The sequence below is a fragment of the Psammomys obesus genome, unplaced genomic scaffold (genome assembly GCF_907164565.1).
Source record: "Psammomys obesus unplaced genomic scaffold, mPsaObe1.curated_primary_1811, whole genome shotgun sequence".
Classification (NCBI taxonomy): Eukaryota; Metazoa; Chordata; class Mammalia; order Rodentia; family Muridae; genus Psammomys; species Psammomys obesus.
The window spans coordinates 5,116,526-5,139,852 of NW_026596131.1; the positions used below are offsets into that span (position 1 = coordinate 5,116,526).

General features: G+C 48.4%; 1 protein-coding gene across 3 annotated transcripts in view; it reads right to left on the reverse strand.

Annotated features, from left to right (window-relative positions):
* Positions 1-408: 408 nt before the first annotated feature.
* Rgs9 (regulator of G protein signaling 9) overlaps positions 409-23,327 on the reverse strand; it is a 104,817-nt gene continuing 81,898 nt past the window's right edge. For all 3 annotated transcript variants that reach the window (XM_055592432.1, XM_055592431.1, XM_055592430.1), the window contains 7 exons: positions 22,328-22,443; positions 16,897-16,984; positions 15,462-15,600; positions 12,649-12,734; positions 10,161-10,278; positions 2,442-2,926; positions 409-850 (listed from right to left, as the gene is read on the reverse strand). In XM_055592432.1, the coding sequence (XP_055448407.1) occupies positions 700-850; positions 2,442-2,926; positions 10,161-10,278; positions 12,649-12,734; positions 15,462-15,600; positions 16,897-16,984; positions 22,328-22,443 (1,183 nt within the window). In that variant the 3' untranslated portion in view covers positions 409-699. The remainder of the gene's footprint in view (positions 851-2,441; positions 2,927-10,160; positions 10,279-12,648; positions 12,735-15,461; positions 15,601-16,896; positions 16,985-22,327; positions 22,444-23,327) is intronic.

The following is a 23,327-nucleotide window of genomic DNA, read 5'->3' on the forward strand; positions in this document are numbered from 1 at the left end:
CACTCACATGCACACATAGCCACACAGAGCTCCACATACAGACACATAACTTTAAGAAGGGAAAGGCAGGAAGGAAGGAAGGAAGGAAGGAAGGAAGGAAGGAAGGAAGGAAGGAAGGAAGGAAGGAAGGAAGGAAAGATATGTTTTACCCTTCCCCAAAACAAACCGTGTCTTCTGAACATCGTAGAGACTCCAGTGTTCCAAGTGACCTTTGCCCTAGCTGTTGCCCTTTCTATGCAATGCCACCCTGGGGGACTGCCACCTTGAAACTCAATTAATGAAATCATGTCCAAACAAGTTCAGACAGAGAGGGAACTCTCTAAAGTGACTCGATGTCCTTTACCCACAAAACTGAAGACACGAGTTTAATTCACAAGTGGTAGGTTATGAATACTAATAAACCCAGGAATATGCCAGAACCCCGATCCGAGAAAATCTTCCAAATGACCCTTTTATTGGTTTTAAGGCAGCAAGGGATGTCTTCTGGCCCACATGCCTTTCTGGGCAAGCATGGGAAAGAAAGTCAGGGAAAGGGGAAAGGTGGCCGCTGGGAGTCAGCCAGAGCACAAGTCCTTCATTCCACCCTGTTCATTTTTTTCCAGTCCTCCAACATCATTCTAATGCACTTGGGTCTGAGAGCAAGTGTGCCCCAGGTCTGATGGTGTCTGCCAGGACCGTCTTCCTGGCCCAAGGCCCTGCTCAGCCTGCCTTCCCCTCGGACAAGCTCTCCCAGGGGCAGATAACTTCCTTTTCTGTGGTCTGGTCACCAGACTCTCCTGCCCCGGTGTCATCGGAGTCTATCAGGCAGGGCCCACTGTCAGTAGGCATTTCCATTTTGATCTGGAAAAAGCTTCAGGCACAAAAAGAAAGCGAGTGAAGAAACAGAAAGGCTCGGTAATCCTCACATGATCCCCACAGTCCCAAAGAATAGTATTCTAAAGACACTGACCCACAGTGACACGTGCAGCCACTGGCTCTGGGGACTCCTTTGACTGAGATTTGTGTGTGTGTGTGTGTGTGTGTGTGTGTGTGTGTGTGTTTTCTGCTGAATGAAAGATGATCCCAAATATGCCTTATTTTGGTTTCTCAGTCTTTATGGTTTTGATGAATTCAGTCTGTCCCTGTAGTGTTGACATACCAGTACTTAATCCTCCACTCCTTTAAATGGTCTCTTGGGGACACTGGAAAGACAGCCTTTTAGAAAGCCCCATGCCCACATGTGAAGTGGGACAGTGGCCACAGAGCTACAACACTCTCCCAGCGGGGCCAGCCGAGGGACTCAATATCCATGGTGGATCCCGCTCATTTCCTAAAGCAACAGAGCTGACCTCCCTTCCTCCTGCTCCAAGCCACACAGGCAACACAGGGACGGCAGCCAATGCTCCCTACTGTTTCCACAGTCATTGAACCAAAGAGGCCACGCTCTCTGGGTCCAACTCCTGCCTGACACATCTTTCTCCTGGCCTAGGCAGGACCAGCAGGATTGGTTTGGGGGTGCCTCTGACTGTCCCCTCCAAATCTCAATAAACACGAAGCTGCAATTGGACTCTCAAATCCCACTCTGGGCCTCTGATCTGCACAGAGTGGCTGCCTCAGGGTATTTGGGATTCTCAGATTTCAGACCTGGAAGTTGACACTCATTCTCTTAGACCACCACAGGAGCAAGTATCTTTTTAAGGCCCTTTAGGAGAGCAGGTAGGTATCTTTCGGGACCAAGGAGGCAATAACACCTGAGGTATGGGCTGGCAAAGGGCCAGAGCCCCTGGGGAATCATGTGTTAGGAACATCATAGCCTGGAGTTACTGCTGGGCCCTTTCCAAATGCAATGAATTACCTGACTAGTAGTCTTGGGATGGGGCAGGTGTGTGGAGAACAGGCAGATAAAGAAGGAAAAAATGACACCTGCCCTTTACCCATCTTTGGAAGAGGGAGAGAGTGAGGGACCACCTGGGAATGAGAAACAACTGGGATTCTTTGAATTGAAGCCAGGTGCAGAGAGCTCTTGAAGGGCGGGTGAGCTGCTCTGAGAAACAACCAGCTGTAAACCATCTACAACCAGCTGTAAACTATAGAGCAAAAGGGATCTGATTTTCAGGTATAAAAACCCTGTGCTTTGCATGTTCGGGCTCGTCTCCTATCTTTGGAGGGGCGACCCTATCTCGATAGCAATAAAACCTCTTGCTTTTGCATCGAACTGTGGTCTGTGAGAGTTCCTGGGAAGGGCACGATCCTGAGCAGTGAGACTCCAGGTCTTACAAGAGGATGGGAGTGAGTTTCTGGGGTAAGTGGCTTAAAGATGTGATTCGAGTAGTTGTGGTGTGTCTCCACATCCCTCATTTCAGCCCCATGGTTCCATCATCACCATGGCGCCATGGTCCGTGCCCATACCCAAACTCACACCCACCGTCCACATGCACACAGCACCCCCTTCAGCTTCTTACTTGGCTACTTTCTTGGTTTTCAGCCTGGGCAGCTGTTGGCCCATGTCTCCCAGAGGCTGCACCTTCCCATGTGAAACAGCCGGGCACTTGGGCGAGAGCCTGGCAAACACAGGTGATGCCAAACAGCCCCTTCTCAGAAACCTGCTGAGGGACAGAGCCGCACGGGCCTTGGGAGGGGCCCTGGGCTGGTCATGTGGTCTTGAGCGATCCACAGATGTCCCGCTGCTCTCAGTGCCTGGGGACCCACAGTTGACACCAGACCAGCTGGTTTCCCCCTTGGCCTCTGGCCCTGAAGAACTCTCCAAGGCCACTCGGATGGGTGAGGGGCAGATGGCGATGCTGGGCCGCCGGATGAAGCGACTTGGTGAGGGAAAGGGCTTCCTGGGGGAGCGACAGGATGGGGAGAAGGGGCCGGAAGGAGAGGGAGGCACGCAGGTCCCTGTGTACACGGTCAGGTGAGGGCTGGGAGCCAAGTGCTGGCCTGACTGTGGAGAAGGAAAAAAACAAAGTTTAGTATGGAGGTGCGTCTCCAGCCTCGAGGGCCAATGTGCCATTCTCATCTAACTCCATCTCCTTCCAAGGCAATGACGCAGATCTCTTCAGGCTACCTCCTGGATGGATTGATTGAAAAGGTTACCCTGAAGTATCTGTCTTAGTGGCACAGCCATACAAGGACCTCTAGCCAGGACCCGTCTACCACAAGCTGACCTTCCAGTCCTGGGAGGCTGGAGTGGAACCATGCTGAATCTGATTACCCCTCAAGCCTCCAAAGGCCTTGTATACTTCCCATGCATGTCACCTCTTCTTCATCGTTAGCTGTAGAATTTGACATTATTTTATTGTCTGGTGTGTGTGTGTGTGTTTGCTGGGAATTGAACCCATGACCTTTCCCATGTTAGGCAAGAGCTTTACGGTTGAGCTACGTTCCAAACTTGAACAATTTAACTTTAACAGAGTAGTGCAAGTGGGGAGGCCTGCAACAGGTGCCCCGCTGAGCCTCCCTGCCTGAGACCACACCCACCCCTCTGACAGTGCTTTAGCGACTCCAATGCCAGCGCTCACCCAGGCCTCTCCTTAGACTGGGCAGGGGAAGCAAGAGGAAAAGGCTGCGTGTAGAACCTGAGTAGCTTAGAGGAAAGAGGCAATTCTAGAGGAGGAGGTGAGTCTGTGAATCAGCAGAGAAAGGGAGTATCTCACTGTCCTGACCATTGTGGCTCCAGAGTCCAGAGTGTTGGGGCAGAAAGGAGGGTCTGACATTTCTTCAGCTCAAGAAACCTGAAGCTTTGTCCAAGTTGAGCAAGGAAATTAAAGCTAAGATTTCCAGTGAGCTCTTCACTGTCCCCTCTTCCTTTGTAGGCCACAAGGGTCAATTGATGTGGGCTGCTGGGTCCCTCATGAAGGCCTACACTACATGAAAGCCTGGCATGGGCAGAAGTCATGAGGAAGTAAGTGTTGTCTTAGGAACAGCTGAACTACTGCTGCTTCCAAGAGAGGCCTAGAAAGGACTACAATGAGACAGACCTTCTCTGCAACAACCACATAGTTGTCTTGCTCAGAGGGCTCTGCTTATCCCTTAGAACCTAAGACTGAAGGAGGCTGCCTGAGCCCTGGGCAAGAGGCTACTGACTTCAGAATAAGGCCTAGTCTCAAAGTCACCCCACACAATCCAGGGTAAAGTCAGTTAAACTCAAGGACAGTGGAGAGGAATGAGCTCATTTGTTACACTCAATAGAAAGTTAAGATAATGATGAAAGGCCCTTCTGAGCCTAGGTATGACCCCAAAGGCCCTGCTGTCCATGCTAACGCATGCTGCCATTCAATGTCCTATGTGATTTCTATTACTTCCTGGAAAGTGAAGTAAAATGAGGGGGGCGGAGAGATCAGTGAGTTACTTACGAAGTTTACTTGAACCTCACTACCTTGGAATGTGTCATGAACTCCTAAGATCACTCCACCTTACAGATAAAAAGTTTGAGGCTCCTGGAGATAAAGGGGCTTAACCAAGATCATACGGCTTGACTTTCCCTTTCTCTTCCTCTTTCTCTCCCTCTCTCCCTTCCCCACCTCACCCCTTCCTCAGAATCTTCTCCTTTTCAGGATGAATGACAAGACAGGTAAGGAAGTTGGCCGCTACCTCCTTCTTGACTTACCTGGGCTGAGATGGTTCCTTCTTGGAAAATGGCCACTCTCCCAGTTGGTGCGGGACAGTTTTTTTTCTAGCTCTTTCTCACAGGAATCCATAAGTTCCCACTCTTCCTTCCCATGGAGGCCTAGGCTTGCATGCTGTAACCCAGCCCTCCAGTCTATGCACCAGCTACCAATGATATGAGCAGCAAAGCAGCAGCATGCAAGACAGTTGGCAAAGAAATGTGACAGGACAAAGTAGAACTTGGTTTAGATTTGGTGTGCAACAGCTTTTTTATTATTATTATGCAAGAGAACAGACAGGGATGTCAGGAGCATGAAATGAGGTGGTCCATTAACAGGAAGACACGATCACAGGGTTTGTAATGGAAGACAAAGCAGATAGTTCAGCAACTCTACTCATGTCTGTTCCATCAGAAACTGGCTGAGAAATCAAAGACCCCTGGCCATAGTCAGCATGCAAGGACCCACGCCGAGGCTCTTTCTATTGTCCCCTCCCCTCTTCTCCAAAAGCAAGTAAAGTTGGTCCCATAAGTTGGCCAGCTTAGGTGACCACATTGTTTCTCTGGCTAGTCATCTCACTGAATGCAAGCAGGCACAAGACCCTTCTAGCTGGGACTGACCCTCACTTCAGCCATAAAACTTGGAGCCCCAGGTCTGCTGGTCATCACGCTGTTACTAATCAGTCTTCTCTTGGAGGCTGTACTTAGAGGGTGTAATGCCTCAGACATCACCTAATGCTGTCTAGAGGGTTCAGGAGATAGAGAGCCAAGAAGTAAGACGGTCCCAGGTGAAAATGATTTAAAAATTCCTAATGTAATAACACCAAAGCAAGAAACAACACTGATTAGAAAGCAGCTGCTTACTTCAGGACCATGACGAATACAGGGAGTGTCATGATTGGTAATGGTGGTGGTGGTGGTGCTGCTGCTGCTGCTGCTATGACGGTGGTGATGGTGATGTTGATTCCGGCAGTGAGGACGATAGGAATGGTGGTGGAGGGTGGTGGGAATGAGGATTGTTATGATGGTGGTGACAGGATGATGGTGCCGGTGATGATGACGACAGTGACTGTGATAGTGATAAAGATGGTGAGGAAGATGGTACTGGTAGTGATGCTGAGAGTAAAGATGCTGGTGGTTTGTGATGATGATGATAGTGACAATGGGAATGGTACCTGATGCTGATGGTAAGATGATGGTGATGGTGGTAATAACAGTGATGATGATGATGATGATGTTAGTGATGGTGACAAAGTGGCAGTGATCAGCATTTGTTGAGCGTTGATGTTGTGCTGGGCATGATTCCAAGGACTTTACTCTTAGTTTCCTGCCCCTGGCTCTTGTATCTTCTACTTAATAGCCGTAATGAAAGCAATGTTTTCTATAATCACCAAACAGGAAACTAGAACTCTACAAAGGAAATCCTAGAATCTTACAAAATAATATAATCTAGCACAGTTAAACCCCATGGGCAGAGCTTGTTATGTGGTTAAATTCTGGCTTTAAGAAATGGAGATGGTATCTGAGAACATGGCGCAGTAAATACTATTGTAGTGATTTAAACATGTTAATATATTCTCTAAATATGTGCTATTTTGATGTCATTTGAGATATAAATGGGCTCTGACAGGCTGCTGTTAGGTCTACTCATGGTAACAAGTTAGCAGGAGCCATTACCCCCATTAGAGCTGTGACAGCAGCTCTTTACCCTTCCATAGGCTAGCTATGACCTCCCAAAGCATCATGGGGCTTTCCTATAATTCAACCTCCCACACTCTTGTCCTTCCTGCTAACTGTAAGTAACCAACAGGGGCCTCTCTCCTCTCAACTCCTCTCCCCTGTTCCTCTCACCCCAGTCCCTGTTGGCAGCACCTGTTCAATGCTTGGCAAGTAACAGACACTGGATATCCTTGTGGAATGTTGACAGAAAAAAAAAGCTAGTGCTGGAGCCTAACCCTCCTTTCTTTGGATTTGTTGTTTGTGCTCATTGAGAAAAGGTCTCACGATGCATCTCACTGTCCTGGAACTCAAATGCAGAGCGGGCTTGCCTCAAACCCATACAAATCTGAGTGTCTCTGCCTCTCAAGTGTTGGGGGTGTGCACAACAAGGCCCGACCTAAGCCTCACACTTCTAATCACACATCTCTGGAAGCTTCTCAGTCCAAACAATTCTCTCCCATTTTGGCATTTCTCCCAGGTTAAACAGACAGTTCCCTAATCACACTCTGTCTCATGGTTCAGCCATTGGCACCCACACATCTTCATCAGCCCCATGAAGACCAAGACCGTGTTGCATATTTATCCCCCGATAGTCCTTCTACTGATTCTTAAAAACAAAACAAAACAAAACAAAACAAACTGGTCTTTAAGTGCCACTTGTGGTGGTACACACCCTTCGTCCCTGCACTTTGGAGGCAGAGGCAGGCAGCTCTCTATGAGTTCAAGGCCACCCCAGTAGACAAACTGAGTTCCAGTCTAGCCAAGTCTTGTCTCAAAAAATATTTTTTTCTGGCCTCTATTTTCATACACACAGTCTGTCTGTCTGTCTCATTGTGGATTGTTAATTGCTACCCTCGTGTACCTCTCTTCATGTGAATAATGTTCAGACCTTTATTTCTTCGTTCACTGACTGGAGAATGCTCGCTTACTCTGTGTAATGCCTGTGACTCTCACTGGCTGCAGGCCCTTGTATCTCCAATGCCAAGTAGATTCCCACATTTGTGGGAAAGAACCCAAAACAACCAATTGCTGTCTTTCAGAGCATGACAGACTGGAGATACGCGAGCTGAGGAGTGGGGTGGCAGATGGACAGACCGAAGATGAATGGGACCTGGGCAGCGGTACCCTGAAGAGTTCACGGCAAACTCAGCGGCTCCGCCGCTCTGGCTACCACCCTGATGGCATGACCTCAGCTTGTGTGGAGTGATTACAGGGGACAGCAAACATTCTCTGGTTTCATGCTTCTCCAGCTTTCCCACTAAAGTAGGCCAAACAGCAGGAGAGCCGGGTAAACACGCATCCCTCTGGAGTCTTAGGGGGGCAGTGCCTGAACCTGCATAGCCAAGCATGAAATGACTTTGATGTCTCCAACGTTAGCCTTAAAAATTCATGTGCATCTTGCATTCTATTTCATAATATATTTATGGTTGTTTTAATGTAAATTTTTAAAAATTACCTAAATTTCCTCCTATTCTAAATATTCAAGTAAAGTTGCTATCCCAGTCCTGGAAATGATCTTGAAACAGCCCCCCCTTCTTCACAAATGACTAAGGAGGAGAGAGAGCCTATGAGTTATTTAAGAATACATGGCTCGCGTTAGAATTAAGACCAGGGCCTGAGAGGCCTCCTCCAGAGTTCTTTCTATTCATTCGTTCATCTGTTCATTCAACCAGCCATATAACACACATGTATGGACCATGCTAGGTCTTGGGCGTTAGACTCCAAGAGGGAGAGTAGATTTTTGTCTCTCTCTTCATACCATTCAGTTTATAATGGTTCATTACCCAAAGCTTCTGCTGGCGGACTCCAACATTCTTCAAAAGAATATTCAAAAAGCACATCTGTTGGTGCTGTCTCAGAGTAGCTTGTGAATTTGGGAAGCGTTTGCTCCCCTCTTTGGGGATGAGGTCATCTTTCTAGCATGGGATCAGTGATCACAAACTACTTATATTGGCCTAGACAGTCTTCACTGACCCTCCTCCCCCGCATCTGGGCTTTGTCCTTACAGTTCCTCTCTCTGTGGGACATTATCCTTGCTTGGTCACATTCTGTGACAAATCTTTCTCATTCTCTGTTTCTCTGCCACTACCTCAGAAGCGTAAGTCTATATAGAACACATCTTCCTTAGCGGGGTCTCATACCCACTTCCTTTATAACTTATTCAGTAGGTTTTGTTCTGGTTTTTAGTTCGTTATTATCACCATGAACCCCTTCATGTATCCATGCATTTTCCAATGGGATTCTGACATAGTTTTACTAAAAATAATAGAGCCTATTTCTGTACTCCTTTCCTCCTTTGGACACAGGACCTCATAGAGCCCAGGGTGGCCTCCCATTCATCACAGACATAAGGATGACTTGAACTCATAGTAGTTCTACCTTCCCTCCCAAGATCTGGGATTACAGGTGTGCACCACCAGGTTTGGTTTTACATGGTGCCAGGGGATTGAACCCATGACTCCATGCATGCAAGGTGGGCACTCTGCCCACCAACACACATCCCTGGCCCTGCTCCCTTACTCCTTTAATCCAGGTGGCATCCGTGATTTTCTCTGGCCAAGAAAAGATGGGTGAGAGACCATGGGAAGCCATATGCAGTTCTATTTTTCTCCCTTGCAACTCTGCCACCACCCTAAGACCACGCCTAGGCAGGGCTGTTGGAGAATAAGAGGTACATGAAGCAGAGCCCACATTCACTCCAGCTTAAGCTTCTGTAAGCCAAACTCCTCCAGACATAGGGCAAGGCCCAGCCAAGGACAGTAGAGCCGCAGAGATGACCCCATATGCATGAACAATAAATGCTTACTGTAGTGGCCTAGTAGTGTGCCACCAAGGCTACCTGATAGTACTCTGTCTGCCCTAGAGCACAGGCTCTAAGAGGGGAGCAATGTCATTTTTGTTCATCCAAGCCCCACACACTGAAGGTACTCAGTAAGTGTGTGGAACGGGTGTTCCTGCTTTAGAAGACTGGTCTCTTAACACTGTTCTCGTTCTCTTTTGCATACGGGCATGTGGGGTTAATTATCTTCGAGAACAACCTTGTGGGACTCAAAGTCATGGACTGACCTATCCTCTCCCCTGAGCACTGAGATAGCCTAGTCTATAGCTATAGAGAAAGGTAGCTCCAACAGCTAGAAAATATTGCCGAAAGTATATCTGATATCCACCATCCTTCCTCCTGGACGCAACCATCAGTGCCTTTCTTCTTTGGCTGAAAAGATACTCTCAACAAGATGTTTCTCCGTGCCTCCTCTAGCCTGAATCTTTCATTCCTATAAGCTATTTGTCTATACATTATGCACAAGGGGGTGGGAAAGCAAAGAGGTAGCCACGGCTAAGAACAAGCTCACTAGGAAAGGGGTCCCAGCAATGCCTTCCGAGGCAGGTGTAGCAGAGGAGACCACAGAAGGGCCTGACAAGAGGCCCATGGAGGGTTCTCAAGTTGCATCTAAATTGGAGAGATGGAGTGAGAAGTTTCACAAAGCTTTTCTAAATAAACACTCCTCAGAGAAGTAGCGTTGGGGGGTGCCGGGACAGTTCCTTGATAAGTGGGCACACAACGTCACCCCTTTCTCCTATGCCTCTCACCAGGTGAGCTCCCTAAAGCAAGGGGGGTGGGCACGGCTACCAACTTGCTGACCTGACGTAGGAACACAAAGCCATGTAACTCTTGATCAGGGAATACCCTCTGAATCCTACATTTTGCTGAGAATAGACCTTCTAAACTCTAATCCTTTCGGGGGGGAGCATCGTTGCCTCCCCCACGTGCACACCCCACACCAGCACCGGGAACTCATTTAGGAGGAGGCAGCTCCTTTTTGAGTTGGCTCCTGCGGTCCAGCTTGCTCATGACCTGGGTGATGTCCACGGTGTTGGCTGCTTCGCGAGCTCTCTCTTCTTCTTCCAGCTGCCTCAGGATGACAGGGCTCGGGCTGGAACGGAGGTGACGTCTCATGAACGGGAGGGTGGCGCTACAAGGAAAGACAGATGAGTGGTTGGTAGAAAACCATATTGCTTGTCCAGTGACACTAACATGCCTGGGGAAGTTGGGCCAGAAGGTTCCAATTTGGACATGTTCCCTCATTTTCCCAGTGAAATTCTAAGAGCATCGCCAGAACCACGGTCCAACCTTAGTTCTTTTCCCTCAATGGAGGATGGACCGTAGTGAATACAACTGCCAACAGATTTCAGGTCTTTGGGGATGATAATGATGGTGGCAAACACCCTGTCTACAGTGTTAAGAAATGAATTTGTTGTGTCCATGCAAGGTCTTAAATATCTTGATGTTATCTCTGAAAGATCTCCAAAGAAGAGGGCACAGCGGATTGGGTTGGATGATGGGCGCCCGAGAGCTCGAGTCTTGAGGAAGAGTAACGGCTCAGGGCACTTGTTTAAAAAAGCCAGTGTGCACGGGTGTGGAGACAGCTCCCTTGACAGCATAAGGAGCAGAGCTTCATCCCCAGAGCCCATGTAAAAAGAAAACCCAGGGGGGTGGTGCACAGCAGTAATCCCAGTGCTGGGGAGAGAGGTCTGAGCAGCCCTGAGGTGTTTGCCTGACCTGCTCAGTCAGCTCCAGGTAGTGAGAGATTGTATCTCAAAAAAAAAGAAAGCTGGGTTGTCCTCTGGCCTTTACATACATGCACACACACACAGAAGCAAAGAAAGCTGAGCTGTCCCGAAGGGCTGGGCTCCTATGGATGTTTCCTCAGAGGATTGGTAGGCAGTAGGCAGCAGCCACCCTTCCCACGTGCCAGATCTTAGGATGAATTAAAAACATATTCCAAAACTAAACATAGATTCCTGTGAGCAAACTGACTGCTACATCCTAAAAAAACAGGGTAAGGTTTAAAGGGCTTATGGCTGAGACACATAGCCTCGGGGCCCGCATAGATTTGGGGAGCTAGCATTTCCATAGCAATAACAGACTCAAGACCCAAGACCCACCCCGAATTTCAGGACTACTTGAGGCCCCAGATCCCTTGTCTCTACACCAGAGAGGTGGGATGCCCTTCCTAAAGAGAACCGGCCACCTGCCATGCTGTCAGCTCTTCCAAAGAGAAGGTTTGTACCCTAACTCCTGATTTTCTTATACCTGTGAGCCATGGAATGGATTCCCAACCACTGCATTCCCACCTGAACACAATTGTCACACTGTGTGAACATTCACACCTGTTCTCACTCATACCACGGATGACAGCATTCCCAGACTGTGATGTCCCTTGCCAGAGCCAAGTCCTCCAGCTGGGGTCTCTGCCATCCCATGCACTCAATGCCAGAGCTGTGCCTGAGAAGGACCCTCTCTGACTTCCCATGCCTGCCCCAAGTTATAAAACGTTAGGACATAAGGATGAGACGATCAGCCCCATCCCACGTGCCCAGCTCCTTTCTGACAGAATTTCTGGAGTTATTGCAGCCCTTAATTGGAGTCCTGGGGCCACTGGGCTCCCCACCTTACCCTGTCACCCTGGAATACGACAAGGTGGTGTGTTGTGTATTCTCTCGTAAGCTCCTTTGATAACGTCTGGCCCACTCTCCACCCACCCACCCCTTTTGAGTAGACTGAAGATGCTGGCCATGGGCTCAGCATTGGTTGAACAAACAGGAACATTTATTAACTGCAGGGGCCCTCGGCCCACAGGTGACTGTGTTTTAAGAAAAAACAAAACAACTCTGCCAGCGTTTCACAGCCTTGTTCAAGCTGTTATTCTTACTCTTTTAAATCTTTAAATAATCCTCTGGCTCCCCATGAACAAAAAAAAAAGTTCAATTTGCTCCCCAGAATATAACATCATCCCTTTCCCCAGTGTCTCTATCAGATGAGGTGATAGAAGTTTCCAACTAGTTAATGGACTTCTAGAAAGTAGTCCCCAGGGGTACCAAGAATGCTTGGGGTGTTACTGTTTGCTTCTCCTAACCGCCTAGCATTTTCTTTCAGTGTGCAATTTCCATTCTCTCTCTCTCAGGTCTTGGAACAGTGGCTTTACAGAGGTGTAACTTAATTCATTCCTATTCATCGGTTTGGCAGTAGAGAGGTGGGGTGGCAGAACAAAACAGCAAAACAATGAGATGCCTCCATTTGTGATACTCATAATTATCGGTCTGATAACCAGGGCCCTACAGAACTGGAGTCAGGGAAACAGAACTGACTGGAGGCAATCACTAAGGGAATCTTGCTGGAGGGCATTTCTAAGCAAATGAGGCACTCGCTCACTGTACAACACTTTCCAGCCCCCAACACTGTCATCAGGCAAAAGGCTCCGCTCTAGCCATTTGGCAGAAAGAGGCCCTCATGTCTCTAAAGGAAACAGCAGGCAGCCAGCAATTAACGACACTCCACTTGCCTTCTCTTGGTGGTTTCCTGCGGCTCGATAGCTTTGGCCAGCATTTCTTTATAGATCGGAGATTTTAAATAGCGAGCATAAGAATCCTGGTGGGAAGAAGACGAAAACAATGGTGATGATCCAGGGAGGAGGGGTGTATCAGAAAGCACAGAACAGGCTTGCCACTTCCGAGCCTCTCCGCGGTGGGGCAGCAAAGTTAAGGGAATTCATTCATTTCATTCATTCACTCATTCCTCGGAGGGGTGTTTGGGGAGTTGCTGAGATCAGTGATTCCAATTCACAACCCCCAGCACTAAAATCCTCCTCAGAGCTTTGAACCTGAGTTGGCGCCAACCAGAGACAAGATGACGTTAACCTCCCACTCTTCATTACCATAGGGATGGAGCCGACTTCTAACTCTGTTGCAGGACGTTTGATCACACTGTGAACCCCAAGACTGTGTTGTTTACTGGAAAAACCAGTTTCTGGCTATGGTGTGGCTCAGCCCTAACACACACCTTTATTCCAAAAGCTTTCTGTTTGAATTTTGTAAAGTCAACCGTAGGTCAGGCGGAGGAGCAAGCATCCAGTTGACAGGGAGTGAACATAAAAACAAACATAGCGAGTAGGAGAAAGTCAGGGGGACAGATAGAGACACACGCAGGAAGTGGAAGAAACGGGCGTTCCGTTTGACAGAGATCGCTTCTAGGAAGTCAGCGGAAGAAAAAGGTTGGGCTGGGTCAGGCTTTCACCTCAGCATCTGACTCCAGAGTCTTTATTGGTAAAATCCAACATTTGAGATTTTGGGGGAAAAAAAAACATAACCCCATTAATACCCGTTTCTTCCTGGGCAAAAACAACTGAAAGGAACAAGGCTTAGGCTGCTCTTGCGGGAGGGAAGTTGCTCCCCAAGCTGCCTGGTACCTCCAAAGCAGCGGAAAACTCCACTCACAACCAACATGGGACAGTGCCCACCACAGCGACCCAGCAATTGAGAGCAGTCTCGAAGATTTATTAAATCCTAGAGACTAGTTGGTGGAAGTGACAGCTCGTGAGAGATCGGCTGGAATCCGGGAACAGGGACAATGACGCCACTGGGCCGTGTGGAACTTGTCACCACGTGGCCTCTAGAGATACGGAGTCCACGGCAGGCGTACAGCGGTCTTTCCATGAGATGCCTGTCTTGTCCTAGCTAGTGCGCATGTGTAGGAAGAGGGTATGTGAATCTGCGCATGTGTAGGAAGCGGAGGGTCGACACTGACTGTCTTCCTCAATCATGCTCCACTTTACTTTTGAGATGGGCTCTTGCTGGGCCTGGAGCTCGCTTGCCTTGACTGTGCTGCCCAGGGAGCCCTGGGGATCCTCCGGTTCTGTTCTTCAGCTTCTCGTGTGGGTGCTGGCAATAAAAGCTAAGGTCGTCCAGCTTGCACAGAAGGCTTTGCCTCCTGGGCCCTCTCCCCGCTCCTGGGCCCTCTCCCCAGCCCCTGCTAAGAGTCAAAATCAGTTTTAAAATACATTAAAGAGACCTTATTATAGATCTTCTAGTAAGAAAAAGCCAGGGAACACTGGTGAGAAAAATGGTACGAAGTGGCTAAAGTAATTCGCTGAAAGTTGCAAGTGATGATGATTTCCACGTAAACGCATTCATTGCTTTAAAACAATGAGAGAATAACTACAAAGAGGGGAAGACGATGGATGTTCAGCCATTCCTACCAACCTACGACAAAGCTGTTGGAGGTAGCACGCCGCCAGGAATAACTGTCACGATGAGAAGTCAACGGAGTGGAAGGAAAGCCTTGTCTTGGGATTTTGCCTAGCCAGCATTTGGTAAGGTGCTCACCACCAAACGTGATGACCTGAGTTTGATCCCAGGATCCACATGGTAGGGAGAACAGACAAACCACGTATACACACGCAACTGATCAATGGAAAAATTATAAAATAATAATTAGCTGTGTCTAGGCCAGGAAAAAACAGCTTACTGAACACAGGTGCTTGCCAACGAGCCTGATGACCTGAAAACCCCCATGGTGAACAAGGAGAATGGACTCCATAAAGTTGTTCTCAGTTCCCCACACATATGCCTTCATGTGCACACACACACACACACACAAAAAAAAAAAAAAAGAGGACCAGAACACCTCTCTTTCACACACACACAAAATGGGAAAAAGTAATTCCTTCAAAATTTTTTTTTTCAGATAGTGATTTCTCTCAGATTCTCCTTACGCTGTTCATGACAGTTCCTTGGAAGCCTCTACCTCATTCCCATTTCACTAATAATCCAGAATCTGCCCAAATCCCCACAAGATTTACCTGCAATCATAGTGAACCATCGAGACACTAAACCCTCTGGTATTATGTTGGCTCGGGATCGTGAGAACTGTGAGTATCCATAGCAGAGACCAAGAGCCGGGCCTCTGGACCTGTCAGAGCAGGGGCTGGCATCCCGTCTTCATCCCTGCTGAGACCTCAGGCAAGCCCGGACTCCGAAGGATCCTCCCTCAGTCTTGCTTTACGCAGAGACTGCACTTCATAAGTTCTCAACTGCCCCTCAGCGATTGTCTTAGTCTGTCTTGCTAAGTCTGTCACCGGTACTGCCTACAACATAACTGCGGTGCAAGGAACCGCTAGCCACAGGCAGCTCCTGTGGTGATGGGGCTTGAGGAAGCTCTAGGCTGCTGGACCACGGGAAGAAACAGCAGGCAGTTCTGCCTCCTCGTAGCAGCGAGGCAGCATCTACAGGTCACCTCCCTTTCCCCACATCTGAGGAGCTTTCCTGGTAACCGAGAAGGGGGCTCCCTGGCCTGCGAGCACCCTCAGCACCCGCCTACCTTCTTCATGAGCATGTAGATGTGGGTCTGTGCAGCATCCAGCACATAGCGGTGGGGGTGCCTCAGCCCCTTCACGGTGATGTCCATGGTCTTGCCATCTATGTTGATCCAGCGCCTCGCCCCTGGTGCCAGGAACAGCCTGGGGGCGGGGGGGGTGGGGGTGGGATTGTCCATCAGAGGAGATGACCACGGAGCCCAGGTGTGAAGGGTAAAGGGACCACACAGCAGGCCCAGGCTGGTTAGGAGACACTGAGGAATGTAAACTTTGAAGAGGCTGTCAATCAGCTTTCCCCAGAGGCCAGACTATGGCCATGGCAGCCTTGGGAATGGGGTTTTAACCTGGATGTTCTAGGAGAGCCAGCCAGAAGCTGGTGGGATGGGCCTAGGATGGTGAGGCCTTTGCAATTTGGAGGATGCATCAACTTTTAGGGAGACTGGAGAAATAGCTCAACAGTTAAGAGCACTTGCTGCTCTTACAGAGGACCAAGAGTTCAATACCCAGAATCCATATTGAGTGGCTCACAACTGCCTGTAACTCCAGCTCCAGGGAAATCCAGAACCACCTTCTAGACCCTGAAGGCACTGTATACACACACACACACACACACACACACACACACACACTTAAAAATAAAGTATCTTAAAAAAAAGCCATCTCCAGGTCAACCTCCATCTTAGGGCCAACCTGAAGCCAGGTAAAGACACCTCTAAAATGGTGCCCTGGTACCTCTGCTCTGCCGTGGCCCAGGACAGACAAGTTTGATGAAGGACTGCTAAAGCTGACTAGTGATGGAGGGCAGCCATAACTCCAGTTCCCAGAGGGTGACTGCCTCAGCATCCAGGCCAGCAGCCCCAAGGCTGGCTGGGTTTTTCAAGTCCTGGGGCACCATGTACGATTTGGCACAGGGGACTCTCCCAGGCTACGGGATACAAAACCTCTCACTGTTGCTAGAGCAAGTGAAGGGAGGCCAGAACCATGAGTGGGGAACAAGAGATCTGTCCACACTTGCACCCTAACTGGGCTCGCTGTCTCACACACATGGAAGAAGTCTCTTCCCTTCACTGTAGCCTGGCTCTAAGATGGCTTGTGGAATAGAGTCTGCCTACCTCCCCTCCCCCATGTCTCTCTCTCTCTCTCTCTCTCTCTCTCTCTCTCTCTCTCTCTCTCAGAGGCTTTGTGGTTCAGGTTGTCTTGCTTTCATAATCCCTGGACACAAATCCATGGGACCAGATGAATTCCACCATGCATTTCACCTGACTTCTTCCTTCAGAGGAACCCTCAGATCTTCCAGACATCAGGGAGGCATGGTACATCCAGTGGCTGGTGCTGGCCAGAGCCCAGACAGGCACAAGGGTGTGGGTCTTCTCTCCCCAACCCTGAATCTCATCCCACCCACACAAGGGAGGCTTTCCCCAAGATTCGGCCAATCCTCACTTGTAAATCTCCTCCGCTTTCTCCTTGACCTTGGACTGATCTCCATACTTCAGGTCCTCACAGGCTTCCCAGAATCCCAGGTTCTCGCCTGCACGGGGAACACAAGTCCATGAAGATGAAAGTCAGGCAGGAAATGAGTGGAGAGAAGAGGAAATGAGGGTCAGGTAGGCTCGGCTCGCTTGTTGAGTATCTTCCTGCAAGACGAATCACTGAGCACTGGGACACCAGACATGTAACTTGGGAGAAAGAGCCGGGTCTCACTTCTGGGGTGTGGAAGTAGCAGAGTCCCAGAAATGGCTTGGCTCATGAGCGTCCTCTGCCATAAAGTGGATTGGCTACCACCAAGCTCGAAGCAATTATCCACTCACAACGTAGATATGCTCTGCCCTCCAACAATCCCCAGGGCAGAGCTCCTGATGACCTGCTCCCATGAGCTGCCATGTGCTTTTTCTAAGCTGACATTTGTTTGTTTATGGTGGGCATGGGTGTGGTGCTTAAAGGACAAATGGTGCAGTTGGCTGTCTCCGTCATGTGGGTCCCAGGGGTTGGATGGAGTCATCAGGCTTAGCAGCCTTTACCCACTGAGCCATCTTACCAGCGCCCATACTCTGTCTGGCTGAGGATGTATCTGTAGCAGACACTTCCTGAACGATTCATGCAGGCTCATGAGCATGTGTGACTCCCCTGCACAGCTCCTATGCTCTGCGTGTATCTCACAGTCACGTGACTTCTGCCTGCTTTAGCTGACTGTGTGTCGGGACCCCAACCTTCCGTATCTTTGTGGAGCCTTTGACAGCTTAGGACAGATGCTTAGAGGCAACCTGGCTACAAGGAGCACCTAGTGTCACAAGAACCGGAGGAATTTTGCTCCTCTAGACTGAGAGAAATAGAGAGAAAGAAAAAACAAACAAACATAGATCCTCAAAATTCTCAATCTCTTCCCAATTTCACATTCATTCCCCAATGATTCACTGAACCCAAAAAGATCAGGGTATGCTGTTACAGTATTCCAAGTATCGGTTATACCGGAGAAAATAAAGATGGCGCCATCAGTACCTGAGTCAGGGTGTGGGTGTGTGTGTGTGTGTGTGTGTGTGTGTGTGTGTGTACATGTGTGATTGTATGTATCCATGTGTGTACGTGTGCATGTATGTGTTCTGTGTGTATGCACACACATACACAATCTGAAACACCATGGTGCCATTGAATGAACAAGAGGACTCTCTCCTCTGCTTCCTCAGTAGTTCCTGAAAGTCTCCAGTTACGTCTCACTGGTAGAGGCTGCACAACTCTATATTAGCTGGAATTTGTCCCAGGTATTTTCTGGACGGCAAGCACAAGCCAACAATTTTCTTTAATAGTCAATTGATCTGACATCAAGACATCTTGCTAATAGGAGAGGGAAAAAAAAAAAAAAAACAGTCCATCACTCAGAACTAAATTAAATGAGCAATTCACAAAAGGCAAAACAACTCAAAATGCCCACGCAAGAGAAGCACCTATGGTGGGCAGACACATCTGCCATGAGATACATTCGCCCCTAAAAATGACAGAGAATCCCTTAGCTTCAGCTACCAGCTGAAAACAGCCCGGAGTTATCTGAGGGGACCTCAGTGGGTTGCCTTAATCAGATTGTCTTGTGGTGTGCCTGTGAGACATTTTCTTGATTGACTATTGATAGAAGAGGGTCCGGTCCACTGTGGCAGGCACCATCCTTGGTCGGAAGGGCCAAGGCTGTATAAGAACTGTAACTGAACATTACTGGGAGCAAGCCAGGGAGTAGAACTCCTTCACGGTTTCTGCTTTGGCTCCGGCTGGAGTCCACGCCCCAGCTTCCCTCCACAGTGCACTATGATCTGGAAATGTGAACCGGATAAACCTTTTCCTCCCCGAGGTGCTCCTGGTGGTGGGTTTTCATTACAGCCACAGAAAGCAGACTAGTACGAGATGTTACATGAATGAAGCTTGAAGGCGCTGCGGCTTGGATGAGAACGGCCCCCTCGGTTCATAGATTCCGATACTTGGTCACCAGGCATGGCACTGCTGGAAAGGATTAGGAGGTGTGGCCTTTGCAGGAAGTGAATCCCTGGGGTGGGCTTTGCGGTTTCAAAAAGCCCATTCCAAGCCCAGAGTCTGTCTGTCTGTCTGTCTCTGTCTGTCTCCCTCTCTCCCTGCTGATTGCAGATCTAGGTGTAGCACTCAGCTGTTTCTCTGGCATCATGTCTGTATACACATTGCCAGGCTCCCCACCATGACGGTAGTGGACCAGACCTCTGTAAGCCAGCCCCAATGAAATGCTTCCTTCTACGAGTTGTTGTGGTATGGTGTCTCTTCACAGCATTAGAATACTGACTAGGGCAGAAGTTATATCAAGTAAAACAGGCCAGACACAAAGGGACTAACTCTATGATTATCCTTGCACGAGGTACCTAGAGCGGTCAAACCCAGGGAGACATGCGGTGACATGGTGGTCACTAGGAGGATGGGAAGTTGGCAGTTGACAAGCACACAGATTCAACTCGGATGATGAAAATGTTCCGGCTTCTACACTCAGGGACAGACATATGTACAAATACCCACACATACATGTGTGTTCGCACACACAGGAATACATACACACACTCATTTTAAAACATTGAATAAGCCCATTAAAACACATAAGAAAGTTCACTGCAGTATTCATAAAGCGAAAAGTCAAAACTATCGAAATTCAAGAGTTGGAGAGATGGTTCCATGGCTGAGAGCATTTGTTGCTCTTTCTGAGGACCCAGGTTCGCATCCCACCACCCACAGGACGCGTCACAATCATCTATAACTCCAGCTCCAGAGGATCTGCTGCCCTCCTCTGGCTTCTGTGAGTCCAGGCATGCACGTGAGCTGCATATATACTTGCAGGCACAACATCCATGCTCATAAACTTAAAAAAAAAAAATTTTTTTTTAAAATTCAGATCCTCATGGATTGGTGCATGGGCGTATAAAAGTGCTATGTTCACACAATGGAACCTGTTGCAGCCATTAAAGAAGAGTGTAGAAAAGGTCGTACGCTTTAGGGTCCCCATCACAAGAAGCTTGCAGAATACCCAGGTCCACAGGGACTGAAGGAGAGGAGTGGGGAGCAAGCCCAGGAGAGGGGGGAACCGGAAATGACTTACAGTGGGAAGGTACTTTTCTCTCTGAGCTGTTGTAGAATCAGCTGGTGTTGGCAGCTGTAAAGCTCAGTGAACATACAAAACAGAACAGCAAAACCACCAGCTTGAACCCAGGGTAGTGGGCTACACAATTCCAACACTTCAGAGACTGACACAGGAGGATCACGAGTTTGAGGACAGCCTGGGCTACGCAGAGACCCTTTGTCTCAAAAAAAAAAAAAAAAAAATAAGAACACTTGGGAAACAGATGGGAGGATTTGGATGTTGGGGTCATCCTTGGCTACACAGTGAATTTGAGGTCAACCTGGGTTACATGAAACTACATTTTAAAGGGGGACGCATTTCTTAAGGGTCATACCTAAAATTTTTAAGTTTTTAATTAACTAAGAAAAGCTATGGTTTCTATTTCCTATCCACACACGAATGCTCTGAATCTCCTGAGGAGACTCAATAATATTGTTTCAAAGATGCAAGGGAAATTTTCTGAATGCTGTTGCCGAAGAATGAGTGGGTGAAGCTTGGCATGCCCTCTGCTCGCCACTAGATGGCACCATTTCCACTTAGTCGCTGGACACTTCTGCGCACATTACTTTTCCCATCGGTCTTTTTTGAGGGTTATTATATTATGCAGTTAGGCTTGTTTAGAAAGAATGATTCACAGCGATCCATGTTCTAATGCAATGCTCAGTGCTGGGCCGCCATCCAGACTAAAGGCACATCCAGTACAATTTGCTTCAGAGCAGGTCCACAGACTAGCTGCTTTAAGGTAATAAGCCCTGGAGCCCCAAACCCAATCAGGCAGCTCCCCAGTGGTGAGAATCTACAAACAGATAAATGAATCCCACAAAAGCCAACACTTCAGCAAAGGCGGCGAAGAAATTGGATGTGTAATTGGTTCTAATCTGGCCTGGTCGTGTTCCCGGATGTTTCTGTGGATGAGACACTTAGAGACAGACCCTCCTCCACTAAAGTCCACCTCCTCTGAAGGCTTGAAGGAAAACAGGGCAGAAGGTTAGTTACACTGTGTGCTTCGATCCCCTGGGGAGCTTTCAAGTCCACAGCCATTCCAACTCACTCCACCCCTGGGCCGGGTCCAGGTAAACACGAGTTTAGAGACATCCCTGCAGGACTGGGAGATGGCTCAGGGGTTAAGAGCACTTATTGCTCTTCCACAGGAGCCGGGTTTGATTTCCAGCACCCATATGGTGGCTCACAACCTTCTGTAACTACGGTTCCGGGAAATATGTCGCCCCCTTCTGGCCTCAACGGGCACTGCATGCACATGGTACACAAATGTGTATGTTGTCAAAGTATCCACACATATAAAGTAAAAACAAAATAAATTACACATAATAATAAATTATATATTATATAATATAATGTATATAATGAGTTATACATCCATGGTTGGTTGACTCTGCAGGACGTCTAAGTTAAAGGCAACAGGGCTGGCAGAGGAGTTGGGGAAGCTAGCTTGTTCAGCTTCCTGACTCTGAAGCTGTACTTGAGAGGGTGGAGAGCCAGAGGTCAAGGAAGTGGGTTAGAGGAACTCTGAGCAATGGAGTGAGGGAAGCCAAAAAGATGGAATCTTGGGAAATATGAGTTAGGCTAATGTAGATTTTAGAGAAGATATAATTCCCCTTTCCCCAACAGCAGTACCTTTCTGAGCCTATGGTAAAGGAAGGACCTGGACCCAGGTAGGACTCTTACACCTGGGAAAACAAGAGGCCTTGTTTAAAAGCCTTCACAAGGTATGCAAGTGCCCGCTGTGAAACTCCTAAAAGCCTAGGCTGGATATTAAAGGGAGAGTGCTTTAAAAAAAACAAAAACAAAACAAAAAACTCATGCTGGAGAGGCCACTTAGTTGCTAGAGTATCTGCCTAGCATCCACCAAGCCCTGGGTTTGAGCCTCAGGACTCTATAAGCCGAGTGTCTCGTGTCTGCAGCCCCAGCACTTGGGAGGTAGAGTCAGAAGAATTGAGAGTTAAATGTTGGGGCTGGAGAGATGGCTCAGAGGTTAAGAGCACTGGTTGTTTTTTCCTGAAGGTCCTGAGTTCAATTCCCAGCAACCACGTGGTGGCTCACAACCATCTATAGTGAGATCTGGTGCCCTCTTCTGGTGTATAGGCAAAACACTGTACAAATAATAAATAAAACCTTAAAAAAAAAAAAAAAGTTAACCGTCACTTTCAGCTACCCAGAGAGTTCAAGGCTAGCCTGAGTACATGAATCAGAGAGGAGGTGGGAGAGAAGGGAGGGAGGAAGGAAAAGAGAACTCACCACTGAATTCCTTCTTGAGGAAGTACTGAAAGCTCTGCCGGCCCTTGGGGTCTCGAATCAGTTCACTGAAGTTGAAGGCCCATCTCTCGACCCGCATCTTGGTTGGGACTTCCACCCTGCAAGAGGAGGACAGATAAACACAACCATCCTTGGGAGATGGGGCGGGAGGGCAGGGGGGAGGGGGCTGTACTCAGCGCTGGCCTGGGTGAGAGTGATAGGCGTCCGCCTCACCAACCTTTGTGCAGTCCTTAGCCAAAGTCCTCTACTCTGACCTACTCTCAGTCTTGCCTTACTCCTTAACCTCGGTATAGACACTCTCTCCAAGCAGCCACTTACTAGCCTTTGAGTCCTCTGGAGTTCACACCCAATAGGTGGCCTCCCAGAGCTGAGGGTGAGCCACTGCCCTGTGGATCCCTGTGCCAAAAAAATCTTCAGAGGAGAAGATTCTTTCTACATGGGCCCATGTAGAAAGAATCCATTTAAGGATCAGGCTGCTACCTTCAGGCCAGGATAGAATCCCAGAGATATGCAGGTGAGAGACGCTGCGGTCACAGCCACCAGCTCCACACCTGTCACTCACCAAGACTTCCCCTTCACCCTGAACGTACGTGTCTGTAACCGAGTTACTCATGACAGTTACAATGTGGCCAAATGGGTGTGTGTTTGTACCACATTCACACAAGGACTGTCATTGATCCACAACTGAAATGAAATACTGATTTGTGCCACAACGCGGAACATGCCTAATGAAAGGCCACCCATCCTGTGATTTCATAGGACAAATCTAGAGTAGGGGGATACAGATAATCAGAAAGCACATGGACTATTGGTCATCTAGGGAGGAGCTAGGGGGAGTGAAGGATTTGCAGGGGACGAGACGACAGCTAAAGGGTGCAGGTTTCTTTTAAAGAACAACTATAGTGACTCCGTTATTCTCAGCTTAATTGCTTTAAACGGCTAAATTGTATGACATACGAATTACAACTCAAAAAGGAAAAAA